This window comes from Arvicola amphibius, chromosome 17 (genome assembly GCF_903992535.2).
Source record: "Arvicola amphibius chromosome 17, mArvAmp1.2, whole genome shotgun sequence".
Classification (NCBI taxonomy): domain Eukaryota; kingdom Metazoa; phylum Chordata; class Mammalia; order Rodentia; family Cricetidae; genus Arvicola; species Arvicola amphibius.
This window is the reverse complement of record NC_052063.2, coordinates 31,187,394-31,208,406: the sequence shown is the minus strand read 5'-3', so window position 1 is coordinate 31,208,406 and position 21,013 is coordinate 31,187,394. Positions and strand designations below refer to the sequence as shown.

The 21,013-nt window shown below is 51.0% G+C and overlaps 1 protein-coding gene across 1 annotated transcript; it reads right to left on the bottom strand.

The window, feature by feature from the left end:
* Positions 1 to 4,469: 4,469 nt before the first annotated feature.
* Positions 4,470 to 10,930, bottom strand: Gdf11 (growth differentiation factor 11). Its single transcript, XM_038315116.1, has 3 exons — positions 10,486 to 10,930; positions 5,457 to 5,854; positions 4,470 to 4,850 (listed from the first exon to the last, which is right to left on the bottom strand). Exons 1-3 carry the CDS (start codon positions 10,928 to 10,930, stop codon positions 4,470 to 4,472), a joined length of 1,224 nt encoding a protein of 407 aa, XP_038171044.1.
* Positions 10,931 to 21,013: the final 10,083 nt, after the last annotated feature.

The window sequence follows — 21,013 nt, the reverse complement described above, 5'->3', positions numbered from 1 at the left end:
TGAAGACTTTAGGAAGAAGGAAGGTATCAAAGCAGAATTTCTTAGTCTTTGAGACTTGTTAGTTGACATGAGAAATGGAGGAAATTCAGATAGTTGAGATAGGATGGCTTTTTTGTTTGTTTGGGTTTTTTTGGTTTGGTTTTGTTTTTGAGACAGGGTTTGTGTAGCCTTGACTCTGTCCTGTCCTGAAACTCACTCTGTAGACCAGACTGGCCAGGAACTCAGAGATCCACCTGCTTCTACCTCCTGAGTGTGCTGGGATTAAAGGTGTGTGCCACCATTCCAGCTAGGATAGGTTTTTCTTTTCCTTCCTTCCTTCCTTCCTTCCTTCCTTCCTTCCTTCCTTCCTTTCTTTCTTTCTGGAAGGGGGCGGGGTTAGACAGGGTTTCTTTGTGTAGTCTTTGCTATCCTAGACTTAGCTCTGTAGACCAGGCTGGTCCCAAACTCATGAATAAGTTTTTCTTAACTGCTCTCTTGTACAAGGCCTCAGACAGGGGCAATTGTTTTCTGTTTATTAATACCTCCAAAATCTAACCTCCCTTCTTGAGGCAAAGTCTCTTATAGCCCAGGGTGACTTCAAATGAGCTATGAAGCAAGCTGAGGGTGGCCTTGAATTTCAGGATCTTTCTGCTTCTCCCTGACAAGGGCTTGGATTACAGGCTTGTGCCAGCATGCCCGGTTTTGTGTGGTGCTAGGCAGGAAGAACTCTGTCAGCTATGCTACATCCCCATCCGTAAGCTGAAAGACACTGGGAAAGGCTCCACACTCAGCCAGCCCTTTGGACCCAAGCTGTTTTTCAGCTTTCTCACTTCTGCTGTCTACCTCTCGTACAATTTAACAACAGGTTAAATAGATTAAAACATGTTATTGCATGTTAAGTACCCAGGTTTGATTCCTTGTTCTACCTTACTACTTCTGGATCCTGATTTGGCAGATTACTTTATTGCTCTGTGACTGTTTCCAAACTATTGTGAGGGCTGCAGTGAGAATTCAGTGTTATCGTGTGCTCAGCACACATTCCTGATGGAGTTTACATAGTGTTAGCCCTGAAGTCTACCAAAGTAAAATTGAGGTCTAGGACAAATGGGGACACCTCCCCCCCACACACACACACCTGGACAAGCGGGTTCCAGCTAGAGAATGGGGGTTGGGTGGTGAGTGGCGTCATCTGGCCTTCGTGTATATAAATGCAGTCTGGCTCCTTTAGGGAGCACATATACGTGAGACCAAGAGACCCTCTTAGTCTAGCTCATTGGCAGGAAAGCTTTAATGGAACTAATGGGACAGAGAAAGCCAGGTGGCACACTGAATCCTGTGACTCAAGCAAGATTACTCTAATGCCTTAGGAATTATGCTGTGGGCATGTGGGAGTTTTTATAGTGGATTCAATGTTTGGAACACTGAACTACAATGGGGAGCTGCCAGCTTGATTTTGGGAATACTCTGAAGGCAGCCTAGACTTTTCATTCTGTGCAAGTAGGTGTTTTGTGGTCTTTGGGACTTTTATATCCAGCTCTCTGAAGAACTCTGAAGTCATCTCCCTTCCCAGGGTCTGTCCATCCTGTCTCCGTTCCCTAGAGCCCCCAGTGAACTCACCTGAGCCTGTCTGTTGTTCTCTCAAAGCCTCTCCAGTTCTTAGTCTCGAGGTGCAAACGTGACTCTCAAGGAGAAGAGCTCACCACTGAATTCTAAACTCTTTGACTGCTTTTATTTTTCTTTTTTCAGGTTCAAGTGCTGGATTGTGTCATGTGACCGTTCCAAAACTCAGAGCACCCTATGGCCATCTTTGCCCTCTGTCACATAACTTGAAAACTGCCTGATGGCCTTTTGCAATGGTTCCTTCCTATAACCTTGATGTCAGTGAAGAAGTCCTTTCCTGGCATTCCAGTGCCCCTGTCAGCCCATACTCCTCAAACACCCTTAACAAACAACGGCAATTACTCACATGATGTAACAGATACACAAAGTTAAGAATTACACTAATAATGAATGACACTTTCAGAGGAGCACTGGCTAGTCCACACAGGTAAGGTGTGGGAAGTGCCAGCTCCCACTGAATTGCTAGGCCATGTCCTCAAGCCTCTTAGGGGATAGAAAAGACCAGGAAACTGAGGCTTAACTCAGGTTTGTATTCATAAGAGAACCTTTTCCCCCTGGAAAGGTATTTACTTGGTGGTGATAAAGAGGCAGTATTTGAAGTTTAATGTCCCAGCTCTCTAAACTATAGTAGAGAAGTTTACCTGATAACCTAATTATCCGGCCCTCACCTTTTCCAAGATCAATAGACATTTGACCTTGGAGGAAAGCATCTTCTCGCTGCTTTCTATTGCTCTCCACCAAAGAAGTGTGGTTGGTGGTGATGGTCAAATGTGTCTTGTTCTTTAAGATGGGGTAGAAAAAAAAGGTGAAGAACAGGGCCAGAGAGAGGCTTGGGACTAACAGCTGCTACATGGGAAGTGAGTTGAAAGGCATAACAGCCCTTGTCCATTCCTTGTAGGAGACGTCTCCTTTTCTCACTGTGAGACAGGAGTTAGGTGCCAAGGATAGTCCCACACCTTTGTCCTTCCTGTGGTCTGGCCCCAGTGAGAGAAGCATGATCTCAGGAAGCACAGACCTCCGTTCAGTCCTTTTCTACGTCATGTCTGGCTCTACTCGTAATCATGTTGCTGTAATCTCCCCCTCTTCCCCCATCCTCTCAAGATCTTGTCTGGAGCCAAGAGGCCACAGGTGAGGTCGGTTAGGGTGTGGAGATTTCAGCTCCTTGGCTTCAGGCATTGTCCAGCTGAGAGGCAGAGGGTACTTGTGCTCTGAAGCCTGACTCCTTTGAGCCTCACATCTCTTCACCACCATCGTGGTGCCCTGGTTATCTAGTCCCACAGCGAGAGGTATTTTATGTCCATAAAGTGCCCGTGGTAAGTGCTCAGAATTCATCTCTTGGCTGTGGCGGGTGCTGCTGTTTCTCATTCCATCAAGGGGAAGAAACTGAGGCACAGTGAGTCCAGAGGAGGGTGGGTCGGATTGTGGGAGGAATGAATGGGCCCAGGTAGTGACTTGAAGTGGCAGCTAATCGCTTGCCTGCTTCCTAAGCCTTCCCAACCAAGGATTCTCCATCCTCCCATCCTCTGCTGTAACTGGCCTTATCACATGCCTGTACTGTCCCATCCCTGCTGTCAGGTACTGCTATATTCCAAAAATAAAAGATAAAATTATAGACACTCTTCTCCCTTGTTCTCCCTTCTTCCACCCTGAGCTTAGGGGTTGGGGACTAAAATGTCCCCTTCAGAATCCCATCCACTTGGTCTGCTGGCTGTACTCCCTAGCCTAGAGCAGTGATTTGGATTCAGATGCCCTATAACCTTCAGCCTCGTTACTATTTTTTTGACCCTTAACCCTTCCCAGACCTGGGGGGGGGGGGACTCTGGGATCTCTAATTTTTATTGACCTGAAGATAGAGGCTGAGAGCAGGGGCATTCCACAGGCTCTTTGGTCTCTTGGCTGAGGGGGGTTGGGGATAAGCAGGCTATGCCCTGTGGCTAATAGTACCACAACTAAGGTAGGCCTGAGGGGTAGTTTAGTAGCTCTCATAGATCTGGATGTTGAGGTTCCCCTCCCCTCAGCTCTTAAGTCTGAACTTTTTTGTTTCCATGACCACTCAGCTCAACCCGTTTGGCTCAAGAAGGTTGGTTAGGGTGATTATGGGTTTGAAGCTTCCATGTGTCCACCCTCTTGCCCTTTACTCCCATTCCCAACCCTGGAGGCTTAATACAAGTGCTTAAGGAGGTTGGTATTGGGGAGAGCAGGGTTTGGGGACTAAGGGACCAATGGGGCACAGTGGGCAGGGTCCCCCCTATTCCAGTAAAGCCAAATACCAAAAAAAAAAAAAAAAAAGAAAGAAAGAAAAGTCACAATAAATAAATAAATAAAAAATTCCCAGGTCCTTCCTTTGCCCCATCCTTATTCTACTTCTGGCTGCTGTTGGAAGGAGAGAGGGAAGAAGCTAAGAATGGACTTCTGATTTACTCCTACTGAGTTGTCAGGGGAACTCCCCAGTCTATATCAAGCCTCACCTTGCTGGTAGAAGAAAGGAGGCTTGGGGCAGGGCTTTCATTTTACTCCCATTTCAGTCTCTTTCTCCTTGTCTGTCTTTAGCCTTCTCAGTGTTGCTCTGTTTGCTCCTCTGTCTCTATCCTTCCATCTTCCTCTGTCTCTACATCTCTTGTCTTCTTGCCAAGCCTTCTCACCTGCAAATCTCAGGTACACTCCACCCTGACTGCCCTTCCTTTCTCCCGGCCCCTCACCCTCCATCCCCACCTGCCTCCCTCTGTTGTATTGCACACTGCTTGGTCAGGGAACAAGGTGTGATGTTCATGGGAAGAGGTGGAGGGCACTCTAGGGCTTGGGGGAATGGGGACCAGGGCTGGGGTCTTGGGGGAGGGTCTATGAGGGAGGCATCCACTGTAGCCCACACCTTAGGAGCAGCCACAGCGATCCACCACCATGCCAGGGATCTTGCCGTAGATAATCTGCTGCTTGTCATTGAAGTAGAGCATGTTGATTGGGGACATCTTGGTAGGGGTGCAGCAGGGCCCAGCGGAGCCTCTTGGATTGGCCTGTTGCACCAAGTGGGTGTGTGGATACTTTTGCATGAACATGTACTCGCACTGGCCGGAGCAGTAGTTGGCCTTGTAGCGTTTAGGTGCGATGATCCAGTCCCAGCCAAAAGCCTCAAAGTCCACCGTGAGAGGGTATCGGCAGCAGCGGGACTCACTCGAGTGTTCATCGCAGTCCAGGCCTAGGTTCCGCCGGGACCTTTTTGTGTTCTCTAGGACTCGAAGCTCCATGAAAGGATGCTGAGGGTCAGGGAGAGGGGAAAGAGATGTGACATAGCCCTGAAAATAAGTTTCTCTTATTTTCCTACCTGCATCTCAACAGGAGCATCAGATCAAAAACCATTGACATCTTGGCTTGTTCATTGTTCCCACCGACAGACCTACCCACTTCTCTTGCCATCTAGCTATCTCTTTTGCTCATGTTCCTTAATTCTTCCTTTCCTGGCAGTGTGACCTCATCAATGGCCAGGTTCTTTAGTTTTGATTCGAGGTGGAATCTTACATAGCTCAGGCTGGCCTCAAATTTGGTACGTAGCAGAAAATGGTCTAGAACTCCTGATCCTCCTGTCTGGCCTCCCTAGTGACAGGATTAGAGAACACCACGCCCAGACAAGGGTCAGTTTTGTGTTCCCACGGGTCTCCCACTAACTGACACCGTCACCCCAAATCCAGTTTCAGATTTCAGGGCGTAAATCCCTGAAAAGTGATAGTTTGCCACCCCACCTCCACCTCCTCTGGAATTAGTTCCTGGCCCCAACCTCCACATTCCTGATCTACTTTTTTATAACCCCCATCTCCTGGGGACAGGTTACACATATCCACCACCACTTCAGGCCCCCTGCTCACCAGCCCCTCAGCTCCTGGCCCAAGGGAAGTGACAGCCAGGTCTGTGCCACTGGGATCAAAGGCGTTGATCTCGATGCCCCAGTTGCTCTGTGGCTGGCGAAACCAGCTGTGTAGCACTTGCTTGAAGTCGATGCTCTGCCAGTGGCCGGACCGTGAATGTAGCTCAATCTTTAGTGAACGGATACGGATGTGACGCCGGCCTCCACCCCCTCCCCCTGCGGTCCCTTCCCCAGTTAGGGGTTTCAGTCGCAAGATCTGCAGGTAGACTGTGGCTGGGCGGGGCACAGGCCGAAGGTACACCCACAGCTGGGCCTTCAGGACCTTTGTGAACATCACCTTGGGGCTGAAGTGGAAATGGCAACAGAGAGGGCTGCCATCTGTCTGCACTGCAGGGTCCGCTGATAAGAGAGAAGGGGGTACAGCATCAGCAAAGGGTGTTTGTGGAGGGGTTTAGCAGCTGTGGTGGCTTTAGCAGATTCTTCTCAGCCTGTCTTCCATTCTTCTTTACCCTTCTCCTGTGCCTATCTTGTTTAGCTAGTATGTCTCTGGTGCCTAAAATTGTCTCATCTATAGGATAATAAATTTGTTAGGTCCTGCCGATCTATACCCATTCTCTCTACCATTTCTCCTAACACAGAGGATCCATCTACCAAATGACCCGCTAAGGTGCTTACTGAGTCTCCCTCCATCTGAAGGCTTCTTGGCCTCTGTGCTTCTCAGTTAGTCTCTAGCTCTTTCTGAGTCTTTATTATTCATAGAAGCTATCGCTGTCTACAGTTACCTTGCCCTAGTTTGTCTGGTGAGCAGGTGGAACCTGGCAGCCCCCCTCACCCCCCAGAAAAGCAAAGAGGAAGTAACCATCAGAGAGATGGAGTGTGGGCTAAATTTATAAAGTAAACCAGAATTCAGATCTCGGCTCCCTATTTGCAGTAGCACACCTTACAGAATGGAATTACCAGGCATTCCTCTCTCCACTGCTGCTTCCTCACTGCCAGCAGAGACGCTGAAGGAAGCAACTGAAGGAAGGAATCTGCGGAGTGTCCTGCTTGTCCAGAGCACCAGAAATAATACTTAACACACCAAAGCAACTATAAGCAGTCATCTTTCTACCCTTGAGCTCCCTTTGGTTACTCAGTCCAGTGCTTCTAAGTCTACAAAGGTTCCTTGTCCCAACTTTACTTCTCACGGATGGTTCTCAGTATATCCCTTTGCTCTGTTCCAGCTCCTCTGTTTTCCTTAAACTCTTCCAGTCTTTGTTGTTTTGAGGCAGTTTTGTCATGTATCCTTGGCTGTTCTGGAACTCACTAGCCTCAGCTCACAGCAGTCCTCCAATCTCATCTTCCCAAGTGCTGCAATTACAGTGTGTACCATGATGCCGAGCTCTCCTTAACCACCCAAGTGTGTTAGAGAGGCCCTAAGTTATGTGTCCTTTGCCCAGGCATATCCATTCTCACTGTAGATAGGAAGAATGCAGTGAGGGTTTTCCAGGGCCATGTAAGTTTGGTGCTGTCTAGGCCCTTACCTGTCACCCAAGTATTACCACCTGTACAGTGATGGAGAGCGTAACATCTGTTGTCTCGGGTTAGCTCCCCATCACCCCAGGAAGAGCATTCTCCAAATGTGGTGAGGGAGAAAGTACTTAATGACTATATACTCAGAACATGACACACCATGTCCTTCTGCAGCGTCTTTTCCCTTTGTTCTTCCAGTATCTGCTCCCGTCAGGTAGAGTAGGGATGAGGAGTGACGTTCAGAGGTTAGGAGGGCAGTCAGAGTGACAAGCATCCAAATGCTTATCACATCTAATTGCAGTATGGAGATTTGTGTGTGCATGTGTATGTGTTACTGGGGAACAAACCTAGGGCCTCACACTTGCCAGGCAAGCACTCCACCACTAAGCTACATTCCCTGTCTCTATTTTGAGACAGAGTTGTCCAGGCTGGCTTTGAGCTCTATACTTGGGCTTTGAACTTCAGAAATTCCTGACTCAGTCTCCTGAGTAGCTGGGATTCCATGCAAGTACCACCCGTTCCAGGTAGAATTATCTGTTTCTTGCCATTAGAGACTTATTCCTTTGAGGGTCTATACTTGTCTTGAGCCTGTTTTGCCGTCATTGTAGTTCCTGTGCCTGCCATAATGCCATATGTGAATGGTAGGTTCTTCCTAGACTCTTCCCTGGCAGCAACCAAAGTAAGTGTAACCATTGCCTGGCTTGCTGCCCCGTATCTAACCTTACCCACCATACTCCCCAGTGCGATACAGATAATTCTGGGCATTAAATAATGAATGTGAAAAATAATAATAGCTTCTCGATAGAGGTTCACTTCATAACCTAAGCAGCCCACTTAAAGTTGGGACAGGGTGATGTGATATCCCTTTCGAGTCTGGTTCCTTTGGACAAGGGTTCCTCTAGCTCTCCACATACATGTGCACATGCAGACAGTGAATGTTTCTAAGGGACAAGATGTAGGGAAGGGAGAGGTTGGAGACAGTGAGGTAAGAATGGAGAGACTGAAGGCAGGCTAGAGGGCTGCAGTAAGGAGGGGAATGTTTGGGAGATGGAGAATACTGGGTGGGCTCGACTGGAGTGGCAGGGGTTAAGAGGGCAAAGGTAGGAGAGAGTCAAACCTCAAGGGGTAGAGATGATAAGGTGCAGAAGGAACAAAGAAGCAGGTAAAGCTACAGAGGGAAAGGACTTGAGAGTCCCCAACACCCATTTAGGCCCAGCTCTGGTTGGGAGGGGAAGGGGCCACATCTGTGTTGGATTGATTTGGTTGGTGGCAGGCAGCAGGTCAGGTTTAGTAGGCGGTGCTGATGGGGGAGAGAGGTCATTGCACTATTTTCAGCAAAAGCCCAGCCCCCTCTCTGCTTACAGCCTCCGTCCCACCACTCACTCTCTCCCAACTCAGGCTGGATGGCCCAGGGGCAGGAGGTTGGGCGAGAGGGCAGGGGCCTCTGAGCGAGCACAGGAGAGACAAACTGAGGGGCTGGGCTTGGCTCCCAGAAGAGCAGGGGGCTGGGTTCCCGGGGATGAAGACTGGGGTGGGAGAGTGAGAGGGTAGAGGGAACTAGGGCAGGCAGAACCGCCGCGGAAAGGTGGGGGCTGGGGGAGGGGAGGGGAGGAGGGGGAGGGGAGCAGAGGCCATCTCTGCTGACAAACACCTCCCCCGATTAGCAGAGCACAAGTCTCTTATTAAAGCGGGTCCCTGGGGATTAGACTATAAAAGTCTCTTTTTCCTTTTCCCCTCTCTCTCTCCCTCCCCTCCCCTCTACTCCCCCTCCCTCTCTTAAGGTCGCAGCTACACTCTTAAAGGGGAAGTACAATACCTGGTTTGAAACCCAGTTCCTGGATTACCTAAAGTCCTGGAGTGGCATTAAAATGGAAGTTAGGGTGAGACCCCAGCCTCATCTACTGGTGCACTCCCGCCCCCAGGCTAACCTCTACTGCCCAGTTCACGTATTGAGTCCCTTACTTGCTGCTGCTCCCCACTACCAGAGTTAATTCTGGGCTCAAGCCTTTTGGTTAAGGGATGCTAGGAAGAGTGAAGGGCAACAGGAAGCCCACAGCTAGGCCACTCACCCTGGAAACACACACTTTACATCACACAGACCAGAATAAGAAAATTTTAGGTCATTCATATTTCTCTACAACTGTTTTCTAGATAGAATCCTTTCCCCATCCCTGCCCTATTCAATCTCAGACTGACCCTGGTTTCCAAAAGTAGAAGCATTAAGAACATGGGAGACTGAGAACCCAAGATCAGATCTCTATGCCCTCCACTCTCTCTCTCTCTCTCTCTCTCTCTCTCTCTCTCTCTCTCTCTCTCTCTCTCCCCAGACACACACACACACACACACACACACACACCACAAATTTCCTGGTTTTTTGAGTTTTCTTTACAAGCCTGACCAAGTTGGAGTTGAATTCTGCAGAAACTGGGTGGCAATGCCAGGCACTCAACCTTCCAGATGTACACCTGGGTACCTCTACCATAGGGGTGGACCACTAGGATATCCCGCAGCCCCCAGCTTTTTATGACCCATCTGCCAATAAACCAGTCTCCCCCACCCCTTCTGTTCAGAGCCATAAAACCAAAGGAGGGGGGCTTGCCAAACCACTAGGGAATAGAGAAAGCCTGGTTCCCTGAAGTTGAGGGGGGGGGCACGACAATCGGTGGGGGAGGGGAGCAGGGAGTCACCTGACCCTAGGGAGAGCAGGCAGTGGGGGCGGTAGTATTGGCCTGGATTTTCCAGGCCATAAAATTTCAAAGCAGCTCATGTCTATTAGAGTGTTCATCCTCCGTTTGGCCAGAGGCTCGGATGCCTGGGTTCTCCCATCCCCCTCATCTAGTTCTTTCTCCCTGGGTCTTCTCTGGCTCCAGCTGTGGGTAGGACGGGGAATAAGGGACAGAACACTAAGGTGAGAGTAACCAAATGATACTCATTAAGTCGCAAGCGCAGTGGAGTGGAGTTGTTTGAACTCTTTCTGTACCAGGAAGGAACAGCTCTTCCAGCTCCTAGGGGCTACCCAGCGCGAGATCAGGTGCAGAAAGAAAAGGTGTCAGTCAGAGGGACTCCAGGTTTGGGTCCTATGCCTGTGGGGGTTAGAGGAACCTCGGTTCTCCGCAGCCTGGTGGGCGCCTTACAGAGCACCAGGCAGGGAGCTGGTGCCGGTGCCAGAGCAATAGGAAGATGGCACTGCGGCCCAGCTGGGACTGCACTGGTCACGGAATCTACCCACCTAGCGCTTCAAGGAGAATCACTGTTGGGTGCCAGTTTCTGGGACAACTTCAACTTGAATCTTTTTCCGCACAAGGGTGGGAAGCAATATCTCACAACCTGCCCGGTTTGGCCACCCCCCACCCCCCACCCCCAACGGGGCGTGCACTCAACTCCGCTGCCCATCTTCGCTGTTCGAAAAAGTTGTGTGGAGTGGCCCGGCTCCCCAATCCGTCAAGTTTTTGCAGAAAGGGCTTCCGAGTCCTTCCCGAGATTGAACCGCACCGCGCGCACCCCGTAGCTCACTTACTCTCCTGGGCCATGCTTATGACCGTCTCCGTGGTAGCGTGGTACTCGTCCTCTTCTAAGAAGTCCTCGGGTTGCAGCGCGTCGCCTTGGAAGTCGTGCAGATCCAGGATCTGCTGCAGCGGCGGCGCCTTAGGCAGCAGCTGCTTCACCACCTCCCGGCTGATGTTGGGCGCCTCCTTGAGCCGCAGTTTGCTCAGGATCTGCGACTTGATGCTCTCCAGGCGCAGCTCGCGGCTGTGCTGCCGCCACACGCAGACGGGGCAGCCGTCCGGCTCCGGCGCAGCGGACGGGGCCGGCCGGCTCGAGCGCTCCCCCCCGACCCCGGCCGCCGCCGCCGCCGCCGCCGCTGCCGCCGCCGCCGCGGGGCCCTCGGCCGCCTCCCCCCGGGGCCGCAGCTCCAGGGCGAGGAGCAGGAAGCCCAGCAGCAGCGGGGCCGCGAGCACCATGCTGCAGGGGAGGGGAGGAGGACTGGGGGGCGGGGACGCCGGAGTCCCGCGGGGAGGGGGCGGAGGGAAGAGGGAGGAGGAGGGGGTCCGGGCGGCGCGGGATTGGGGGCTGCCCGGCCGAGGGGGGGCCGGGGGCCGGGGGCGGCGGGCGCACGGGCGGGGCGGGCGGGCGGCCGGGGCGGGCGGCTGGGGGGGCCCAAGCCCGGGCCGGGCCCTTTATAGCCCCGGCCCCCGTGTCGTCAGCGGCCGCGATTGGCTGCGGAGCCAACAAAAGAGGTAGCGCTGTCATCCGAGGCGAGAGAGGGAGCCGGAGAGAGCCGAGGAAAAGAGAGAGAGAGAGAGAGGGAGGGAGCGAGGGAGAGCACGGGCCCAGAGAAAGATGAAGAGACCGAGCGAGAGATGAGGGGGGAGGGGGGAGGCCGGGAGGGACCGAGTCAGAGAGACCGGGGACAGACGGAGCGATGAGTAGGGGTTGGGGGTGGGGGAAGAGGCAGATCCAAAGAGACCCAGATAGGAAGGGAAGAGGGAGAGACAAAAGAGAAAAGAAGTCACAGAGGGGAGACTTAGCTAGAGAGCCAGAGCAAAGACGGAAAACTAGTGGGACAGTTAGAGTAGAGAGAGTCAGAGACAAAGGTGGACCGCAAAGAGGGGCGGTTGCCTAACCGAATTCTACAAACTCAACCAGGAGAGAGCAAGAGAGGTGGTCAAGGGGACTGACAGAGATTCACTACCGTGGGGGAGAAGCAGAGACCGGGAGATAGCTTGAGGGGAGCCCTCGCTGAGCAGGTGCAGAGAAAAGATCAGAAGGCAAGTCCCCTAAAGGGAAGAGGAAGAGAGACAAGTCCGTCGTGGTGGGAGCGAAGAGAGAGACACTAAGGGGAGGAGGTGGAGATGGGAACAGCCTCAGCTACTTGAGGTAGCCCAGGATGGTTAGAGGAGCCATAAAGTGAAACATCAGGCTGACTTATCACAGGAATCCCGATCGAGGAAATTAGGAGAGGAGAAGGTCAGGGACAAACGGAGAAGTTGGGGAGGTGATGCCAAGTACTGAGATAGGAAGAAAACTAACTGGGAGAGCCGTGGGCTTGAAAGTGGGTTTTAATGGAACAAAGGGAGTGACCGGGCTGGACAGGGTGAGAGCCATGAGGGAAAGAGTCAGATGAGACGCTGGACTTGAAAGTGGTGCCTGGACTCTGGGCTCCTGCGTTCCCAGTCAGGCCTTTGTTTTACATGTATGAAAAAGAGCTTGAAGTTTAAGGCACAAGGGTGGGAGAGAGGTCTATACGCAGATGCCTGAGTGGAGCCAGACCAGCCTTAGTCTTCAGGTGTGACCCCAAGCATAGCCAGACAGCAGGGCATAAGAAGGAAGAAGGCCAAGTGGTAAAATGGCTTCAAGGTGGTCACTAATACCGGTTACCTTTCCCCAGACCTCCCTCTCCCCTAAACTCCTCTCACTCTGTTTCCCTATCCTCGTTTTCTTCTTCGAGACAGCGTCTCAAATGTATCCCAGGCTAGCCTCAAACTCAGCTATCCTCCTGCCTCAGCCCTCAGAGAGTTCTTTGCTTAGACATGCCTTGCCCTGTGTCTCTGGAGATCCCTTAGCAAACTGAAAATGTTTGGGGCGTGGGTCTTGCTCCTCTGCCATGCCACATATTGTTCACTAATAAAAATGCATAGACTCTGGTAGGAAGGCCCAACTCAAAAAAACTTGATAAATAAATATAAAAAGTATAAATTTCACTATTGGGATTCTTGGGCCAAGAAGAAGGCTTTTGGTTTCCTTTCTGGAATCAAAACCCAATAAAATATCATAAACTGGTCATGGTGACTCATGCCTTTAATCCTAGCACTTGGGAGGCAGAGGCAGGCAGATCTCTGTGAGCCTGGTCTACAGGGTGAGTTCCAGGACAGCCAAGGTGACATAGTGAGACCCCGTGTCTGAAAAACAAACAAACACCCGGCAAACGCCTTGACAGCAGAAATGGTGTCACCTCTTTCTGTTTCTTTAGAGAGTACACCTCTCACTTTCCCATCAAACGTGCATCTAGTGGAAGATGGAAAGACAAGTGAGATGCTAAGATTCAGCCCCTTTCTCCAAGCAGCAGACATTAGGTACACGATACCAGCTACTGCTCCAGTCCTGAGAACCCGAGACACCTCAAACACCACAGATCAAGTAGAGAAACGCTCCCCTTCAGATGTGCCCTATCCTGCGGCTTCACTTAATGAACGCAGTCACCCAGGCTACACGCCTGGTGTAGCATTCCAGTCCCATCATCTGAGCAGTCTCCCCAGAACAGCTTCTCAGCTGGAGCTGGAACTTGAGAGCTCAGCGTGATGTGTGAGCACTTAGCCTGTCAAGGTTTGATCAAGGCACACAGCTTCACTCTCCAAGTCTCTTGGCCAGATTTACTCTTTTCTTAGGTATCAGTACGGACGAACGAGAGTTTTTGAGGACTCAGTCAGCAGTCCTTTCCTTCAACAGCTTCTACCAGAGCTAGGCTGCCCGTGTCTATGCAACCTCCCTTTCTGGCTGTGTGAACTTGAATATGTGTGTGTCTGCATGTGTGTGTATGTGCACATGCGCGCGTGTGTGCATGCATGTGTATGTGTGTGCGTGCGTGTGTGTGCGTGTGTGTGAATGTGTGTGTGCGTGCGTGTGTGCGTGTGTGTGCATGCGTGTGTGTGTGTGCTTGCGTGTGCATGTGTGTGTGCGCGCGTGTGTGTGTGCGTGTGTGTGTGATTCGAGTGCACACAGAAGCAAAAAGAGTCACAATAACTTTCTGGAGTAAGTTCTCTCTTTCCACCATGTGGTCCCTGGAATCCAAGTCAGTTCTTCAGGCTTGGTGGCTCCTTTACCTGCCAAGCCATCTTCCCAGCCCAAGTTATTAAACCCTTTTACACCTTAGAGTTCTTTTTTCCTTTTTTCTTTTTTCTTTTTAAGTTTTCAAACTTAAGAGTTCTTTGTAAGATGGGAATAACACTACTACAGCTGATTTGAAACACTATGAGGATTGAAGGTCTGACACACCATTCTAACAGAGTCTGTCATCACCCCTTACTCTGCTTGTAACCCTGGCTCGGTGACACCCAACAGAGCAGGGCCCTTTTCACTAATGTATTCCCTAGCTGCTTTGACTAAAAGGTTGAATGAACCTTAGTGAGGGAACCTGGTGAGAGCTGGGCAGGGGGTGGTAGTGTGTGAAGAAAACTGTGTATTTGTGTCCACAAGGGGTTGTTGTGGCCAAAGAACCGGGGAGGCAGAAACCAGGCAGATTTCCGCTCCATCGCTAGACAGCAGGTCATTGATTAAGTGGACAATCCTGCCCTCTGGTGGAATAATATGAAATGTCAATCCAGTGTGTGTGTGTGTGTGTGTGTGTGTGTGTGTGTGTTTTGTTTGTTTGTTGATATTTTGCCCTTTAGATTTGAAGTCCCAAAGTACGTTCCCCAACCCCGAACCCAGGTAGGCAACCGCTGGACCGGTGAACAGCACCGTCAGTCGACGTTCTGAAATACCGTCAGCCTTGTCCGTTCTCCAACGCCTCCTAGATTCACCTCTTTCCTTGACTTCTCTCAGGCCTGGTCCTTTAGGATGATTCTTCTAAGGTTTCTTTTCGGAACTTCAGCACTCCAGTTGCCCCCAGACCCAGTCACGAGGAGGGGCGCTGGTTGCTATACAGGAAAGGAGTTAGAAGAGAGCGGAACATTAAGACTTTGGCTTGCTGGGGTAAAAGCACGTGCCCGTCTAGAACAGTCTAGAGGCTGAGGCAGGATGGTCGCTACAAGTCAAGGTCAGCCCAGTCTACCTAGAGAGACCTTTGCACCAACCAACCAACCAACCAACAAACCAACCAACCAACCAACCAACCAACCAACCAACCAACCAACCACCCTTTGCTATCTCGGTAAGTGCCAACCCTGGCTCGGGTCCCAGCCCACTGTCCTGGTCACCCTGGTAACTGCCTTCCTACTACAGGGCGCCCGCTCTCCTAGCCCAGCCCTGGCAACCTTCAGGTCCGCCTCCTTCAACCGTGGGTAGGGGCTTGAGGCTGGTGTTGAAGTTTGAAGACTGTGAGCTGGTGGTGAGAAGGGACCGCAGCTTTGCTGTACCAAGGGGCAGGACCTGGCAGAGAGACAGAAGTGCTTTCTAGGGTATGCGGTCTGCTAACAACCTTAAAAACAAGAACGTCTGTTCCTGGGATTCTGTCGCCAGCGGCCAGTGTTCGAGGCCGAGGCTGTGCTCCGAAGTGCTGCCACGAAGATGGGGACTGTTCTGTATCCCAGCCATGAAGCACCCTCCCCTGGGGCCCACCTCGCAGAGAGTTTCCCCAAGGTCCTACCCTGTTTTGCTTCTGAGGTTAGGCAGGGCCAGGTCACGGTGGTAGACGGGGTTCCCTACTCCTGTCTCCTCTCATTTTTGCTCCCAAGGCCTCATTCATTCATTCGGGGTTAATGACTTTATTCCTTGGCTTTCTTGGGGTGGGTGAGGAGGGATGAGAGGGCGTTACTGGATGTGTCGACTCTCTTTCCCTCTAGTGCGTGCCTCTGGGGATACAGAGAGGCTCTTTGTGGCTGGGGTAGTGCGCTATAGGAGTGGACCCTTCCAAAGCCGCTGGCCACAAACCCTGCAGTCCCCACGAGGACCTTACTGTGTAATTATTGCCCCTTCCCATATCATGTTCCCCAAACCTTGTACTTATCTTGCCTGCCTCTCTTGGCAGCCCCGCTAACTCTGGTTTCTCTAAGAGAAGCTGGGGGGCTGGGAGAAGGGATCCAAAGAGTTTGTGCTAGGGGCTGTAGCGGTGGCCGGGGAGGCATAGCACACTTTGGAGAGTGTAAGAATCATTAGGGGTCATGGTTTCCTTTGCCTCCAGCCCCTCAGAGAAGAACCCTCTCCAAATTCCAACCAATCTTCTCTAACCTTAGGGAATGTCAGCCCTCCAATTCTGCCCTTTGCTTTTTACTCTTGGTTTTTCCAGGCCTCCCCACCTATTCTGTGTCTTTCTTTCATGGTGGTTCCCTCTCCAGGGCCTTGAAATCCTAACTTCAGGGCCAGATGGGACCTTCCCAGCAGGGGGCGCCATGTTCCCGGTCTAAGAAAAGGAGGGGTTCTGCGTTCAATGTTTACCCTTCCAGGGACGTGGAAAAGCTGGCAGATGGGCTGAGACAGGCACCGACAAAGCTGACCTGAGCTGTCAGATGAGGGAAGCTGGCAAGAGGCTGGCGGGAGGAGAATTCCAAGGAAATCCTATCTCTATCTCAGAGGGAAGTCAAGAGAGTCCATGGGTGTAAAGATTAAAGTGGTTGACCAGATGGCGTGTGTGTGTGTGTGTGTGTGTGTGTGCGTGTGCGTGTGCGTGTGCGTGTGCGTGTGCGTGTGCGTGTGTGTGTTGAGGGTGTGAGGAGGATCAGAGAATGGGCCTGGGCATTGCTAGCATTCCTTACCCATCCTAATCAGGATACTTCTCTTTGTTGTTGGCCGGCTTGTTGCAGTACTGCCCCCATGTAAGACGCGTGACTGGGTTGAGACCAGCATCCAGTGGGCCCTTTACGAAGCCCTCGGTTTTTTGGCAAACATCTTAGGTTGGTTTGTTTTTGAAACAGGCTTTCATTAGGTAGCCCTGGCTGTCCTGGAACTCTCTGGGTAGATAAGGCTGGCCTTGCACACAGAGATGTCTTTACCTCTGTCCCCTGGTATGTGCCACCACCCCTAGCCCATGTTAGGTATGTTGCTGCTCTCCTGCACCCACCGTGCTGTGCCGGGCAGCTCCCAGGACCCGGGGCCTCTTGGCATCATAGACATCACCCCACTGTAGTTTCATCTGTGTCAACGGCCGTAATCATCTTTAGTTTTTCTTTTTTTTAAAGATTTTTTTTAAAAAATTATTTATTTATTATGTATACAATGTTCTGTCTGCATGTATGCCTGCCCACCAGAAGAGGGCACCAGATCTCATAACAGATGGTTGTGAGCCACCATGTGGTTGCTGGGAATTGAACTCAGGACCTCTGGAAGAGCAGCCAGTGATCTTAACTTCTGAGCCATCTCTCCAGCCCCCCCTTTTTTTAAAAAGAGATTTGTTTGCATTTTGTGTGTATAAGTATCTTTCCTGAATGTATGTATGTGAACTGCATGTGTGCCTTGTGCCAGGGAGGCCAGAAGAGGGCGCCAGATCCCTTAGAGCTAGAGTTACAGTCCTATGCTATCATGTGTGTGCTAGGAACTGAACTCTGGTCCTTTAGAAGAGCAGCCAGTGCTCTTAGTCAAGCTATCTTCCCAGTTCTGCCTGTGGCGTCTTCAAGGTAGGACCGGGTCCTGCTCATTTCCATACAGTGCTAGGACTAGAGTCATTTAGTTTTGTTTTTGTTTTTTCAAGACAGGGTTTCTCTGTGAAACAGCCCTTGCTGTCCTGGAACTTGCTCTGTAGGCCTGGGTGGCCTCGAACTCACAGAGATCCGCCAGCCTCTGCCTCCCGAGTGCTGGGATTAAAGGCGTGCGCCACCACCGCCCAGCTATAACTTAGCTTTTAATACTTGGAATGAGTGAGTGAGTGAGTTTTTCCTCAGCCCCTGCCTAGGGTCTTTGGCTTTCGTCCCAAGGATTCAACTCATGAGGTAACCAACAACCCCCTAGCTTTGCTTCTGTCTCAGTATTTCATGCTCACCTCTGCCCTGTCTCAGGAGAAACATGAAGATGCCCACAAAGTCAGAAAAAGGTGTCAGATACCTGATGTGGGTGCCGGGGGCTGAACACAGGTCCTCTGGAAGAACAATAAGGTCTCTTGACCACTGAGTCACCTCTCTAGTTTATCAGAGCAAAGTTATTTTCTTTATATTATTATTATTATTATTACCATTATTTTGGATTTTTTTTTTTTTTGGTTTTTCGAGACAGGGTTTCTCTGCAGCTTTTTTAGAGCCTGTCCTGGACCTAGCTCTTGTAGACCAGGCTGGCCTCGAACTCACAGAGATCCGCCTGCCTCTGCCTCCCGAGTGCTGGGATTAAAGGCGTGCGCCACCACCGCCCGGCTATTTTGGATTTTTGAGACAGGGTTTCTCTGTGTAGCCTTGACTGCCCTGGAACTAGCTTTGTAGACCAGACTGACCTCGAACTCACAGAGATACGCCAGCCTCTGCCTCCTGGAGTGCTGGGCATCACCACCTGGCAGGTAGGCAAAGTTATTTTAATTCCCATAAGTCCAAAGATAATATGCCAGCATAGTGGTACACATCTTTAATCCTAGCTCTTGGAAGGCAGGGGCAGGCGGACTTCTATGAGTTGGAGGCCAGCCTGGTCTACATAGTGAGTTTCAGAACAGCCTGAGCTACAGAGTGAGACTCTGTCTCAAAACAAACAAACAAAACCCAATAATAATAATAATAATAATAATAATAATAATAATAATAATAATACAAAGCCTTTATTTTGTTTTTGAGGCAGAGTCTCAAGTTGCCCAGACTGGTTTCAGAGTCTCCTTGCAGATGAGGAGGACCTCTAAATTCTGGTCCCCTTGCTTCCATCTCCTGAATTCCAGGATTACAGCCTTGTGCCACCATGTCTAATTTGTGCTGGGCTGTGGCTTGAACTTAGGCCTTCATGCATGACTGGCAAGCACTCTACCAGCCAAGCCACATCCCTGCCCCTTAGCTTCTTCTTATTAGTGCTGGAGATTGAACCTTGGGCCTCAAGCGTGCAAGATAAGCACTTTCCTGCTGGACTGAACTGGAGCCCTGGGCTCCCTGTCAGCTCTCTGCATTCCTTCCGTGAGCCTCAGAACTGCCTCGGGAGCTGAGAGGGTGAGTTGTTCTCCTTCCTCTAGACTGGAGTTGACAGAACAGGGTGTCAGGGGCATCTACCTCAGGTGCCTCCTGCTGGGGACAGGCAGGACACCCCTACTTTTACCAGCAGGTTGATTCTGAGTGACTCGCTTTATTACTCTGATTCTCTTTTTCCTCACAGTGAGGACACAGGGATTGGGCAATGTGTCCTCTTGGGTAACACAGACATCTACAGCCTGTGAAAAGTGGGAACAGGCACAGTTGGCCACCATAGCCCCTTCCGTGTCCCCAGACTCAACCAACCGACAGAGCAGAGCGACAGTCCCTCTGTGGGGTATGCTCCCCTCAGGAATGCATTCGGCAATGGCACAAGAGCGGTTCTGTGTCAGACTGGAGAGCTGTACCTGCGCACACAGCTCCGGCCACAGCATCGCTTTGATGAGCCTGCTGTCCTGGAGTGTTTTATTACTCAAGGCTGGGGCCTTAAGATTCAAAGCCCAACATAGGATTGCGTAGGAACTGGGCATGTTGAGCCATCTAGTTGACTCATAGGTATATTTTAAGGTGGCGTTAAATGGCTTTAAGTAATTTGTACTTAAAACCATTACCGCCACTGATCCCCATAATTCAAAACTATATCTGTGTATATAGATGTGTGGCTGAGTGTGTGTGTTTGTACTGTGTGTATAGTGCCCGGGGAGTTCAGAAGAGGCAGTGGATCCTCTGGGACTGGGGTTATAGATGTTCATGAGCTTCTCTCTAGGTGCTGGGAAGCCGCCGTGGGCTCACTGTAAGGGCAGCCAGTGAGCTCAACCGCCGAGCCATCTCTCCAGAGTTTTCATCTTCCTTCACTGAGCATCCGTAAACACACTTCCTCCTCCCTCACACCCAGCACCCCACAGTACTATCATATTGACTAAGTGGCTAGGATGACTACTGGGTCCTCCCTCCCCACCCCCCACGCCAGTTCCATACAGGCTCATTCTCTGGGTCTTCCTAGCTTTCTCCTGTTTCCCCAACTGTGCATTTGCTGCAGCTTGCCCTGGCCCTTCCTGCGGCAGCCCCCCTGGGTGGTGGTGGGTGATTCTCTTCATCTTCGTTCCAGATCTCCCCTGCTCATTCATCTGTGCCCAGTTCTTCTTCTTGCTCCCAGGTCCCAGAAGTGTCCCGGAGGCAGCTCCTCTTGCTGCTCACCTAAGTTGACCTCCCTCCCCGCACTGTTTGGCACTCGTGGCTCCCACGGTTCTGTGAGCTTCCTCCTGCTAGCTCTCCTCTCTTGTTGTCTTTTAAAAGTCTCCCGTGAGAGGGGAAAAGCGCAGGCGTTAGAGTTTCACAGCTCTCACCTTTGCGGGGTGCACCTACGGCGTGACAGGCTGGAGCCTTCTGCCCTGGGTGCCCCGCTCCTTTCCTGGGCGATGCTCCCATTCTCTCTTTTGTGATCTGGGTTCAAATTCCAAGACAGGCAGGGTGTATGGCAATCACCTTTGGTCCCTGCACTCAAGAGGCAGGGTGGATATCTGTGAATTCGAGGCTGATATGGTCTACATACTGAATTCCAGGACAGTCTGAGACCTTGTCTTTAAAAAAGAAAGAAGAAAGGAAAAAAGAAAGAAAGAAAGGAAAGGAAGAAAGAGATAAATAAATGAAACAAAAAAAGCAAACAAAAAATTCGAAGACTGTCCTAACTGACTCTGGGAATGTTACTCCACGTGGTCACGTCAGTTTCCTTATCTCTAAGACAGAACAGAACCGGAAGACCACGCGGTGGAAGGAGAGAAATGGCTCCTGGAAGTCACCCTCTGACCTCCATACACACACTATAAATAACTGTAAGACAGGAAAGACAATATTGACCTAAAGGGCTGTTGCGATGATTAATTCTTAGTGAGCTGGGAGAAGGTTCTTGGCACAAAGTCTGGCATAGTGAAGAAGCCCAACCTCTCCCTTTTAGTCCTTTTACTGGCTACTTCGACCTGTTTCTGTTTCCTCTGGGTGTGTGCACGGGTGTGGAGGTGTTGCACGGGTGTGGAGGTGTTACACAGCTGTGGAGGCATGTGCACGGGTGTGGAGGTGTGTACATGGGTGTGGAGATGTTGCACGGGTGTGGAGGTGTTACACGGGTGTGGAGGTGTTACACAGCTGTGGAGGCATGTGAACAGGTGTGGAGGTATGTGCATGGGTGTGGAGGTGCTGCACGGGTGTGGAGGTGTCACACGGGTGTGGAGGTGTTGCAAAGGTGTGCAAGGATGTTCAGGTATTGCATGGATGTGGAGGTGTCGCACAGGTGTGGAAGTGTTACAC

Bases quoted from the DNA above. Each gene is read 5' to 3' on its own strand.
- Gdf11 (XM_038315116.1), bottom strand. From the start codon at position 10,930: ATGGTGCTCGCGGCCCCGCTGCTGCTGGGCTTCCTGCTCCTCGCCCTG. The intron at 5,855-10,485 runs GTAAGTGAGCTA...CTCTCTTATCAG, and splicing joins CATAAGCATGGCCCAGGAGA to CGGACCCTGCAGTGCAGACA. The intron at 4,851-5,456 runs GTGAGCAGGGGG...CCTGACCCTCAG, and splicing joins GGCCAGGAGCTGAGGGGCTG to CATCCTTTCATGGAGCTTCG.